The sequence below is a fragment of the Hordeum vulgare genome, chromosome 5H (assembly GCF_904849725.1).
Source record: "Hordeum vulgare subsp. vulgare chromosome 5H, MorexV3_pseudomolecules_assembly, whole genome shotgun sequence".
Lineage (NCBI taxonomy): Eukaryota > Viridiplantae > Streptophyta > Magnoliopsida > Poales > Poaceae > Hordeum > Hordeum vulgare.
The window spans coordinates 97,527,612-97,540,443 of record NC_058522.1 but is presented as its reverse complement, the minus strand read 5'-3'; the positions used below and the strand labels follow the sequence as shown (position 1 = coordinate 97,540,443).

Here is a 12,832-nt window from a genome sequence, read left to right as displayed (position 1 = left end):
GGCTGTCGTATTTCTCATCCGAAGGATGTTCTCTCTTATGCCATGGCCACCTCCAGTGTAGCTCTCTGTGACCACTTGTTTTATCAAGTGGGTGGCATATGTCTTTGAAGAGCGAGTGAACTGGCTCTTTATCTTTTTTAGCATCTCCTGTGCGGAAGTGCACTCTGCAATTGAGTCCCACAATGGCGGTCTCAATTGTGTTCTTTATAAATGACAAACACTTTTTGTTGGCATTTACCCAATTTTGGTTGCTTATGGAGTAGGACATCTCCACTTTGGCATGATCCCACTTCCTTTTCTCCCATGCATCATCATCATCATTGGCGTCTCTGACTGGCTCTGAACGTTTAACAGGTTGTGGTTTCTCCAGAACCCAGTCCACCTCAACGCAAACAAGAGCCATATCAACTTTCTTCTTCCACTCAGAGTAATTATCACCTTTGAGTGTAGGAACGTCCTTGAGGCAACTCATTAGGTGGAAACCTTCTGAAGTCACAATGTAAGTGATGTGAGTATAGCAATCATATGCAATAATTTAACGTTGGCCAAATTAAACATAGAATTGTCTATGCAAATAAATCTATATTACCGTTGGGAAAATGGTAGAAATAAATGCATCTTTTATGCCAATAATGCAACATGATTATGTTATTAACAATGTTGGTCACAAAAATAACATAACCATATTTCAATAAACACTTTAATATGCTCTTAAAGTTTATTCTCTCTAAACTTTATTTACTTCATAAAAGAGCACTATTAAAATTACTTTGCAGCGGTGCAAAGGGCATGTTGTACATATTAGTCATATATGTTGTGTCAAAGGAGATGCAATCATGATAAGATTCCATGTAAGCCTTCCTTGATGCACCATCGACCCAGAAAATATTTTCAACCTTGTCCTCCTGATCATACTTTATCTTATAAAAAAATCTAGATCTTCTTTCTGCTGATCTTTAAAGTATGCAACTGTCTCTATCATATCCCCTTCTTTTGTAGCATCCTGGTTCAAGGACGTCTTGAGGTTTGTAATGTGCTTAGTTGTATAAGGGACAATGAGTTCCGTCCCATAGAATTCTGACATGATGTGCATCATACGACCTGCTACCATCAAGTGACAATAGTGGTTAACCATTTTTTACACAAAACAGTATCAAGAACAATTTCTATTTCTTAGATGAAGGCAACTCTAATGCAAAGTGTAGGCAAATCACAGAAGCTATACAACCAACTACGACAAAAATGTATCAGGCAATACACGAGCAAACTACACACAATAGTTATATGTTTCAAGCAAGTCAGACAGGAGTTGGAAGCAAGAAACACAAAATTTGTTACTTTCTACTTGCAACTACAATCAGACCAATCATATGTAAGTCTATATGCACATCAAATTTGTTTTACCGACAATAATCAGGCAAGTAGAAACTCCCAATCGAGCACAAATCAGAGTTATGCAAGTTCAGCAACTAGAGTGTTAAACAAATCATGCATTATCATGCCCAGTTGCATGCAAGTTCTTTGTTATTATCAAGCAAATAAGGCAGATGTTTTCAAGCAAGTCAGACACGGAGTTGTAAGCAAGAAACAAAAAATTGTTAGGCATCTCCAGGGTGTCAAAGTTTTAACCATGTGTTAATGTTGGTGCTCGTTGTAGGGGGCTAGGGGTGTTGTTTAAACCTGTAGTAAAATTGCTGTTATGAAGATGTGTAAGGAATGTCTTTTCTTCTGTTGGGATCCCTTGGTGTGATCGTATATACTTAGTCAAAGATGGCTTGCCAACCAATGGATGGTTGTGCTCGCCAACAAAGTGGATCACTTCCCATCCGCCATCAATTAGTTTCACAACCATCTTAGCTTTGCAACCAGTTTGCAATATGTATCTCTCTTCCGCTTCTTGGTCGTCTTTTTGGTTTTATTGTCATCATCAAGGAAGACAATATCCTCATCTTGATCATCATCTTTTGTTTCGTCAACAATTTCATCTAGCATAGGAATATTTTCTTCCTCTCCGTCATCGACCTTAGGCTTTCGAAACTTGTTGCAAACAAACTGCTGCTTTATCGACTCTCCAATTTTTGCAGCTTTCCTTGAAGTATTCATTTTTATTGAAAAGCCAATCTACAATGAATAAGAATTGTAGTGGTTTTTTGCGCCTTCCAAAGTGTCGAACCTCATGCCCACATGAGGCTCCTTTGGTTGTGACCAAGCTTCATCATCATTTTCATCACCGAACCCATTAGCAATAGTCCCACCAGTATTGCTCGGTGCACCTGTGCCATCAAGGGTATGTCCATCACTCTCAGAAGCTACTGCTTCAGGTATTTGTGTATTACCTCGAGCAGCCATCACTAGACTTGAGTGCCCATCTGTAAAAATTCCTTCTGCAGCAGCAACACTGACTTTCTGAATCATAGGAGGATTAGGTGATTCCGCAACAAACTCTGTATTTCCAGCAGCATGTTGTGTACAGTACACAAGATCAGCATTATTTTCATCGGGTTCCTCATTCAGGTCAATCATCGTCAACCTGATCATTTTTCAACATAAAAAAGATGAAGCTAGTTAGCTCAACGACGCAACCAACTATTCATCATCAAATAGACGAAGCAAGATAGCTCAATGAAGCAAGCAAGTAGCACACTTAATACAAGCAAGCAAGCACCACACTTAATACAACAAGCTGCTGCCTTCGTTTTCGCAGCTCATTAACTGAAGACAATGTACTAACTGTCTTCTCCAGCACATCACACAAGTTCAGTTCAGTGAAGCTACCACTTTATCAGTTGACTTGTCATTCCTAGCCTCAACTTTGTCCTTTCCTTTCTACAAGCAAGCAAATAAAACAGCACCCCAAGACCACCATAATCAGAGCAATAGAATATATTCAGTTTTTTGTACAGTAGTTCTTACAAGAATAGCTGCAGTTTTTTGCATCAGTTTTTTGCCTCATAGTGAAACTATTCTTGCTCAAAAAGTACTAGCAATTTGCCTTACTAAAATCTTTGGACTACCATGTTTTCTAGCACTAATCAGGTGGTTAACAGGAGAAGAAGGGAAGCATTCAGGAAAGGAGGAAAGATGCTGCAAACCAAAGAGATGGTGGATCCAACATGTTGGATGAGAAAGAGAATCCTGCAACCTAGAACACAACTGACTGCGGATGCATAAGGGGGGGGGGGGAAGGTGAGAAAATCTGATGGCTTTACCTCTGTGATTCTTCACCATTCTGTTCTGCTATGCAATTCCTCTGATTTGTGCTGCTTGTTTTGCTTGGTGAAGTTTCAGATCTGGGATGGGGCAACTGCCCCCTTGTTTGCTTGCTGGAGAAGAAGATGGGGAGGGAGAAGCTGCGTGTAGATGTGGAGGGAGAAGAAGATGCGCAGGGAAGATGTGCTTTTGGGAGAAAAGTAGTGTAGGGACTACCTTTTGGGAGAAAAGTAGTGTCGGGACAACCTTTTGGGAGACAAGTTTGTGGACCAGCGTATTTTTTGCTGGGGCTTTGGTGAACTAGCCATGGTGCGCTGGGGACCAGCCGGACCAGCCCTTTCCTTCCTTTTTTATATATGTGGGGACAAAAACTTATCTTTTATGGAAGGATGCCATGTAAGGCTAGCCAGCAGCCGGCTGCTGCCTAGACGCGTCTAAGAAAGTATTACGTAAACCAATTTTAACAGATCCACAACTTAAAACTGACTTTCCTAAAACTCCTCCTAAAACTGTTTTTGCTAAAACTTATTCCAAATACTAGTTATCCAAACAACCCCTAAACAAAGAATCAAATACAAATCGAGAACAGCCTATTATTCTTCCACAAGTGCTCACAATTCACCCATTAATCTTCCAGACCAGAACAGTCTATTATTCTTCCACACGTGTTCACAATTCATCCATTAATCTTTCAGACCACAGTACACTGTTACATAAATTATAACATAATCTTCCAAGTACAGTGGGAAATTAACATTCATAAATTGCAAAATAACAATGATGACGATGATGGAGTATCGCGAGAGCGGCGACGGTTGTGAGTAGTATATGTAAAATCTACTGAGTGTAATAACCTGCATGATGGAGTAGTATCTCATCATAAACTTTTTCATAGATATATGTAGGGCTTGATGAGAAAGAAGAGCATGTTGTACGACATGTCAGACTGTATAAGAGAACGATAAATACCAGTAGCAAGTTGATATTTACAGAATGAAGTAAAAAATAATTCAAAATTTCAGTATCTTTGAGTATCTAAGTATAAATACTAATAAAAACAAAGAAGGATTGATTTGCAGCAAAAGATGTCTTTCACATACAACTAGAAATGCAGTGGAAGAGGTGGTTGTTAGTGATGAACCCTGCTTTTCCGCCACATTGCTCCTCTTATTGCAGTGGGAGGGATTGTAAATCTTGTTCACAAATACTAGTGTCAAAAAAATAGACATGCAATGAATGACTTTATCTAAATATCTAAAAGGTCAACACCAAATGAATACACAGTCAACATATGTGTGTCTGCAGCTTCAGTTTGAACATGCAGAGATCGCCAAAATACCTAACGAACAATCGACCATCCTACTACGAATTTAGGCACTAGATTTAGGGATTGCATTTCCCCTTTGATTGTACTATCTACCACAACTACAATTATCCACACTAACGATATTCTAAAAGTTACCCCTTTGATTGTCATATCACACTGTTGCTAGTCTAGCACAACCGTAAAAGATACCGAAAACAATTAATAGATAATTTTGCATCTGTCTACAATTCCCATATTCCCATATCCGTATCTCCATACCGTGTAACATAGGTTTGCGGTGAACAAGTTGGATTGGAAGCAAGTAAAGAATGTGCACTACGGTTTGAATAGGCTGGGCGCATCAAAAGCTCTAACAGGAATTTGGCTCAGCTTCAAGATCATTCAACCACTAAAGGCATTGCCTGGTGACATCGCATGGCCATACGTCAGCTTATAAAGGCCAGTTCTTTTGTTGCCTTTTTGAGCTTCTAGAATAAGCTGCCCCGTATCCAACTTATTTTGGAAGCCCAACCAAAAATATTTATTTAGAAGCCTATTAGTCAAGTCTTAATTAGTAGACTTCTAAAGAAATAAATTTGATTGAAGCTTCTAGAATAAGCTGGGTAGGGGGTGTTAGGTTGATCTCTTCCTGAGTGGGCCCAACGGCCCACCGGACCCTGATCCACGCGCCCTGATCGGGAGCGTCCAACCCGTTATGGTTGGTGGGCCCCTGTGACCCGCGCTATATAAACAGAGGTGGGGGCCGGGGCAAGACTTACGAGGTTCGCCGTCGCCACACACCCCACCTAAAAACCCATCCGATCTAGAGTTAGCGCGGTGTTCACGGGAAGCTCCACCGACGCCACACCCTTCTCTGTCACCACCGCCGTCACCACCACACCGATGGAGGCCGACGGGAGGTCATCAAGTTCTGGAGAAGTTAAACTCCACCCTAATACCGAATGATATTACCCCAGTCGATCTAGTAGATCAAACAATGGTATCGGAGGCACTCGGTTTTAATAGCTTTTTCGGTAGAAAGAAAAATAACCGAGAAAGATCCCTCCCCACGACGAACCCTAGCAGGGCAAAGTACAATCCAAAGAAACGGAAAGATCACCGGAGAAGGGCCTTGGGCCCGCCAGTAAAGTAGCGCCGCCGCAAGGCCACGCCTGTTCCTCTCGATCCCCACACGCATCGGCAAGCCGAGGGGTGGGGAAGAAGAACACCACCCCTTCGGGGACAAAGCAAAGATCAGATTGGATCCGAAAGCTAACAAAAAAAGGGAAAGAAAATGCAAAGAAACCACCCCAACTGGGGCAAAGGGCACCACCATCACGACCTTGACGGTGGCGCGTTCACCTTGGAGGTGCTCGTCACGCGCCGGCAAAGGGACGGAGATGGCGCCGCCGCTGCGGATCTTCTGTGCACAGAAAAGAACAAAGGGGCAAAAGGGCCCCCTTGACGGTGGCGCACTCTCCCTCAGGAGCTCGCGCGCACCGGCAAGAGGGGCGGAGTAGGCGCCGCTGCATCCCGTCTCCCTATCTTTATCTGTGGGAGAGTGGAGGAAAGAAGAGGCTAACGGGGGAAAGGGAGAGGGCTCGCGGTGGCTCGGCTGTGCTCACCGTCGGTCGGCCGCTGCTGCCTCGGGCGACGGGAAGGGGAGGGAGAAGAAGGACACGCGCGGCGCGGTGGCCGACGTGCCTCCTCCCCGCCACTGTTGCCGTTGCTGGGGGGAGCAGAGGGGGGCCAAGAGGCTTGCGCGGGAGGGAGAAGCCAGGGGCGCGCGAGAGAACCAGTGGCGCCTGCCCTCGAGCTGCTCGAGGAGAGCACAACGGCATGCTCGGGAGAGGAGAAGTGAGTTGCGGTGGGGGAAAATGAAACTAGGGTTTCAGCCCGTGGTGGCAGTGGCCGGTTTTTGTTGCAAGAGAAATCGACGGGCGACTGTTGGATCGTATTGAACGGCCCCGATCGGTCAGGAGGGGAAACCCTAGCCCAGCCGGGCCGTTTGGGCCACAACTAGCTGGCCAAAGGACGACGGGAGCAAGGGCCAGCCAGGCCGAAGTGGGCCAAAGGGAGGCACGCGATACTGTAGTTGCGGGTGTGCAGCTGCGCGAGGGCAACTCGACCAAAAGGGCCACTCGGCCGGTTTAGGCCAATGTTTTTTTATTAAAAAGTTTCTGCCTTTTTTTTTGTTCAGTTTCTCTTGACATTTTTAGGCGGATTTAAAAATTGTTCATTCTATGAACTATTTTTCGATGAAAATCTTGCTAAGAAAAGAAAGAAAAGTGACTAGTATCTGTAAAAGTCATATAAATTTTTCTCAAATGAAAAATTAATAGTTTCTGAAAATAAAATATAGTTTTTCAGAAAAAAGAAAGGTTCATGGATTTTATAAAAGTATAATAAAGTTCATGAATTTTTTTGAAGTACCATAATATTTTTTCTGTAAAGTACAAAAAGGTGCATGAATTTTATATTCACGTTTTCCGCTGCAAAGTAATTTTAATAGTGCTATTTTATGACGTAAATATAGTTTAAAGAGAATAAACTTTAAGAGCATTTTCAAGTGATTGTTGAAGTAAATATGGTTATGTTATTTTTCTGACCAACTTTGTTAATAACATGATCATGTTGCATTATTGGCATTAAAAATGCAATTATTTCTATTATTTGCCCAACGGTAATATAGATTTATTTGCATAGGCAATTGTATGTTTAATTTGACCAACGTTAGATTAATGCATATAATTGTTGTACTAATCTCACTTAAATTGTGATTTCAGGAGGTTTCCACCTAATGAGTTGACTCAAGGACGTTCCTACACTCACATGTGATAATTACTCTGAGTGGAGGAAGAAAGTTGATATGGCTCTTGTCTACGCTGAGGTGGACTGGGTTCTGAAGGAACCACAACCCATTAAACCTCCAGAGCCAGTCACAGACGCCAATGATGATGATGATGCATGGAAGAAAAAGAAGTGGGATCATGCCACAGTGGAGATGTCCTACTCCATAAGGAACCAAAATTGGGTAAATGCCAACAAAAAGTGTTTGGCATTTATAAAGAACACAATTGAGACTTTTGTTGTGAACTAGAACATGCAGATACATGGACATAGAAAATGCAATAGCAATGTGTTTCCAGGAAGAGGAGGGAATCAAAGCTTCACATGGTGGCTCCTTGAACTATGTGAAGAAAAAGCAAAAAGAATTTCCAAACCAACAAACGTCCTACCTCAAAGCCATATGGTAAAGGTCCCGCTGACCTTTACCATATGGCTTTGAGGGAGAACCTTTGTTGGGTTGGAACTTCTTTTTCTTTTCCTTCACATAGTTCAGGGAGCCACCATGTGAAGCTTTGATTCTCTCCTCTTCTTGGGAACACATTGCTATTGCCTTTTCTATGTCCCATGTATCAAGCTGCATGTTGTATTTCACAACAAAAGTCTCAAATTCCTTTGGCAGCGAAACTATAAACAGGTGGACGAGGAAAGCTGGTTTGATCTCCACATATGCATCCATGGGCTTGAGCTTGGCTGCCGTATTGCTCATCCGAAGGATGTGCTCTCTTATGCCATGGCCACCTCCAGTGTAGCTCTGTGTGACCACTTGTTTTATCAAGTGGGTGGCATATGTCTTTGAAGAGCGGGTGAACTGGCTCTTTACCTTTTTTAGCATCTCCTCTGCGGAAGTGCACTCTGCAGTTGAGTCCCATAATGGATGTCTCAATTGTGTTCTTTATAAATGACAAACACTTTTTGTTGGCATTTACCCAATTTTGGTTGCTTATGGAGTAGGACATCTCCACTGTGGCATGATCCCACTTCTTTTTCTCCCATGCATCATCATCATCATTGGCGTCTCTGACTGGCTCTGAATGCTTAACGGGCTGTGGTTTTTCCAGAATCCAGTCCACCTCAACGCAAACAAGAGTCATATCAACTTTCTTATTCCACTCAGAGTAATTATCACCTTTGAGTGTTGGAACGTCCTTGAGGCAACTCATTAGGTGGAAACCTCCTGAAGTCACAATGTAAGTGATGTCAGTATAGCAATCATATGCAATAATTTAACGTTGGCCAAATTAAACATACAATTGTCTATGCAAATAAATCTATATTACCGTTGGGCAAATGGTAGAAATAAATGCATCTTTTATGCCAATAATGCAACATGATTATGTTATTAACAACGTTGGTCAGAAAAATAACATAACCATATTTCAATAATCACTTTAACATGCTCTTAAAGTTTATTCTCTCTAAACTTTATTTACTTCATAAAAAAGCACTCTTAAAATTACTTTGCAGTGGAAAACGTGAATATAAAATTCATGCACTTTTTCTACTTTACAAAAAAAATATTGTGTTAAAAATAAAAATTCATGAACTTTATTAACCCTTTCTATAAAATCCATGAACTTTGTTTTTCTGAAAAAACTCTATTTTATTTTCAAAAACTTCTCTTTTTTTGCAGAAAATATTGTTTTACTTTTACAGAAACTTTTCACTTTTCTTTTCCTTTTTCTAAACATAATTTTCGTTGGAAAATTATGTGGAGAAAAAGAAAAAATACAATTGTTCAAAAAATGTCCAAATCTGGACAGAAACAGGAAACTCCTGTGGTCCGAATCCTCCCTGTGGCGCCGACCCATTCCCTCGCGGACCAGAGGTGCAGCTGGCCTCAGCTGCTCTCCCGCCGGCCTGTGGCCTAGCCTCATCCTAGGCCGACTCTCTTACGCTTGGCCCAGCTGCCCCTTTTGATCGGACGGTCACCCATGGGGATCGGGGAAACAAAAGCAGGACCCAAGCCGGCGGGGGGGTGGGGGGACCCTAGCGCTCATTTTCTCCCCCGGGCCGGTCTCGTCCCTCGCTCCCACTCACGACAGGAGCGGGTCGCCTCTTGCACGGTGGCTGCATGCCCCGCGAGAGAGCGCTCGAGCTGGCCGCTGGCAGCGGTGGCCAAGAGCCCCTTTGCGCGCCGCTTTCTCCTCTGCGCTCCCGCACATCGCGCAACGCGCCTCTTTTCTCTCCCGCAGCCCGTTCTCGCATAGGGCTCTGTCTCGCGGCAGCTCTCGCTGGTTCGCTTCCAGGCAGTAGCGACCACCAGTCAACGGAGCAAGATCTGGCCACCGGCGTCGGGGCGGAGCCCTCCACGCTGCGCGCGCCGTGGCTCTTCGTTCCCCGCGCCTTTTCCCCTTTCACCGGTGCCTTCGATGGCATCGTTGCCTCCCCTTTCGCCGGTGACGCGCTCCCTTGCGGTGAGCGCACCGCCGTCGAGTGGGTTGGCCGCGACGCCCCTTTCTCCTTTTGTTGTGTTCTACCTTCCACCACCACGACCAGAGAACGCCCGCGGCTGCGTGACGCGACGGCGCCGTCTCCGTCACCTTTGCCGGCGTGCGCGAGCACCTCTAGGGTGAACGCGCCGCCGTCAAACGGCTCGGTGGTGGCGCCCTTTGCCCCTGTGGGCTTGAACTTTCTTTGCATGTTCTTTTTTTTTCTTTCGGATCCAATCCGATCATTGCTTTGCCCCTGAAGGGGTTGTGTTCTTCTTCCCCACACCTCGGCTTGCCGATGCGTGTGGGGATCGAGAGGAACAGGCGCGGCCTTGCGGCGGCACTACTTTGCCGGCGGGCCCGAGGCCCTTCTGTGGTGATCTTTCCGTTTCTTTGGATTGTATTTTGCCCTACTAGGGTTCATCGCGGGGAGGGATCTTTCTCTGTTATTTTTCTTTCTACCGAAAAAGCTATTAAAACCCAGTGCCTCCGATACCATTGTTTGATCTACTAGATCGACTGGGCTAATATCATTCGGTATTAGGGTGGAGTTTACCTTGTCCAGAACTTGATGAACTCCCGTCGGCCTCCATCGGTGTGGTGGTGACGACGGTGGTGACAGAGAAGGGTGTGGCGTCGGTGGAGCTTCCCGTGAACACCGCGCTAACCGTAGATCGGATGGGTTTGTAGGTGGGGTGTGTGGCGGCGGCGAACTTCGTAAGTTGTGCCCCGGCCCCACCTCTGTTTATATAGCGTGGGTCACAAGGTCCCACCAACCATAACGGGTTGGGCGCCCCCGATCAGGCCGCGTGGATCAGGGCCCGGTAGGCCGTTGGGCCCACTCGGGAAGAGATCAACCTAACAGGGGGGCAGCTTATTCCACCTTGTTCTAGAAGCCAACAAAAAACAGGCCCTAAGACTAGGGAAGACTTGGGAAGTCCTAAGAGATCTAGAAAGATGGCACAATTGTGCATGCAACCGAGTTTGGTTTCTAAGAAAGGCACAGACAGATAGACAGGACAAATAACACATACAACAACGACGGCAATAAAAGATTAGGCCCATGTTTTCCATAATCTAATATATCATGAAATGAAGCAGAATTTACTATTGTACTACAAGAATGAACAAATATGGAACATGATAAAGCATACAGTACAATTCTTTAATTACCTGATGCATGGTCTTTGTACATATCATAGGGATGGTTTGTACATAAACAACCCCTTGTAATCATCATGCTGCTCAGCTTTACTGTACTTCTTCCAGGACATCAGTATCTGTGCCTTCATGTCGATACTGACTAACCATATACTGTCACGATAATCCGGCTCCCACAATCGGAAGTGCAGCATTGTCCGCCGGCCTGCTCTCATGTATATCAAGGTCATACGGCAACTCTATTTCCTGCACACGCCACAGTGGGTCCCTTTCGGAGAACCTACCAAGTTCAACCAACTCCTTGTCAGTGTCTTCAGACGTATCCCCGACGACTAACAATTTTCTGAAGGTCACGACCATAAAACCCTCTCTGCGGCCACAACGAGTGATACCAAGAACCCCAGGCCGTCGCGCCCAGTCATCGAAAGGCAGGCGCCTAATTGAGGGGCCTAACGGGGCTGGCATGGTAAATAAAGTATTCTTCCGGGTAGCTGTACCCGTACTCCTCCTTCACAGGCACCACAATGCAAACAAGCAGGAGTTCGCCATCGGCAGCAACAACGGAGGAAGCCCCGTAGAAGCCGTGCTCTTCTGTTGGGGGTGCCACGGCATCTGGGCAGTCAAGGTATACATGAGAGCAGGCCGGCGGACTAGTAACGTCAAGGTAAAGGGAGAAGTTCAAACCCGCATCCGAGCGGAATGTGCCCTCGGTGTTATTGTCAAGCTTTCCAAGGACAACTGCAGTATCAAGCATAAACCATCCTGGGGAGCATGGTTGAATTGAGTGGGGGGAAGAGTGGACACCCATCTCGATCGCCTTCACCGGATCCATAGTACGATGCCTGCTGGTGGAACAGAACATAAAAAATTCCCAATTAAGGGTATGAATTGAACGAGAAGAGTAATGGCTAGTCGAGTATAATTTCTTCTGAAGACGGATCCTTCGTTGCTGAATTCAATATCGTAACAGATCCGTGGTAGCGCCGGCGGATCAGATTGACAGAGGGTTAACAGGGGCGCGGCTCGCGCGTCCTCCGCTTTTGGAACAGACAGGAGGAAGGTGCGCCGCCGTGCGCCACAAACAGCGGCGTGCTAGGGTTTGGAATTGCGGAAGACCGGGGATCGGGGTATACGAGCTGCACCGCGGAGAAATAAGGGCAACTCCAACGAACCACCAAACCGTTTTTTTTTCTTTTCGAACTCTCAAACCTTTTCTTTTTTCATTTTCCTTTTTTATTAGGATTTTTTATGAGAACATTCTTTTTTATTAGTAGGAGTACCTAAACCGTTTCTTTTTCCGTTTGGATGGCCAAACGGATAAGCGTTCTGCCCAAACCAAACCTGGACAAACGGCCGGCCGGCCGACACGGCACAGCCTGGTTAAGGGCCAATTCTTTTGCTCGTTTCTAGAAATAGCTAGAATAAGGGGGTGTTTGTTTTCAGGGACTTTTTGATGTAAGGACTAAAAAAGGTTTTAAAAAGTCTCATGTGAAACAAACAGGAGAGACTTTTAGGAACTAAAAAGGAGTATTTGGGACTATTTGGGGAAGTCCCTATGAGAGGGTCTTTTTAGGACTTTTTTGGCACTTTTTTCAAAAATGCCCCTACTTTTAGCATGTCATTTAATAACTACTACTACATTATTAAGGGTAACGAGGTCTTTTTGCATGTCATTTAATAACCTCTAGTCCCTATTTAGTCCCTGAAAACAAACGGATAGGGACTAGGGACTTTTAAGTTGAGACTAAAAAAAGTCCCGGAACTTCTGAAACAAACAGGACCTAAGCTATCTCTTATCCTGTTTATTTTAAAAATTTAATTAAATTTAATTTTTAGAAATTTATTAATTAAAACTTAACAAGCAAGTTTAAAAAAT

At 44.5% G+C, this 12,832-nt stretch overlaps 1 protein-coding gene across 2 annotated transcripts; it reads right to left on the bottom strand.

Moving 5' to 3' along the window:
- Nucleotides 1-3,787: 3,787 nt before the first annotated feature.
- On the bottom strand, nucleotides 3,788-12,082 carry LOC123399946. 2 transcript variants are annotated; one of them, XM_045094338.1, is made up of 4 exons: nucleotides 11,641-12,082; nucleotides 10,969-11,568; nucleotides 8,187-8,540; nucleotides 3,788-4,064 (listed from the first exon to the last, which is right to left on the bottom strand). In XM_045094338.1, exons 2-4 carry the CDS (start codon nucleotides 11,033-11,035, stop codon nucleotides 4,048-4,050), a joined length of 438 nt encoding a protein of 145 aa, XP_044950273.1. In that variant the 5' UTR covers nucleotides 11,036-11,568; nucleotides 11,641-12,082; the 3' UTR covers nucleotides 3,788-4,047. The 2 variants fall into 2 exon arrangements, with proteins under 2 accessions (XP_044950273.1, XP_044950272.1); XM_045094337.1 differs by lacking the exon at nucleotides 3,788-4,064 and having other exon boundaries at nucleotides 7,581-8,540; nucleotides 10,969-12,082.
- Nucleotides 12,083-12,832: the final 750 nt, after the last annotated feature.

Coding starts and splice junctions, on each gene's coding strand:
- LOC123399946 (XM_045094337.1), bottom strand. CDS start 11,035: ATGATGATTACAAGGGGTTGTTTATGTACAAACCATCCCTATGATATG. Junction 8,541..10,968: donor GTACAAAGACCATGCATCAG/GTAATTAAAGAA, acceptor TTGTGACTTCAG/GAGGTTTCCACCTAATGAGT.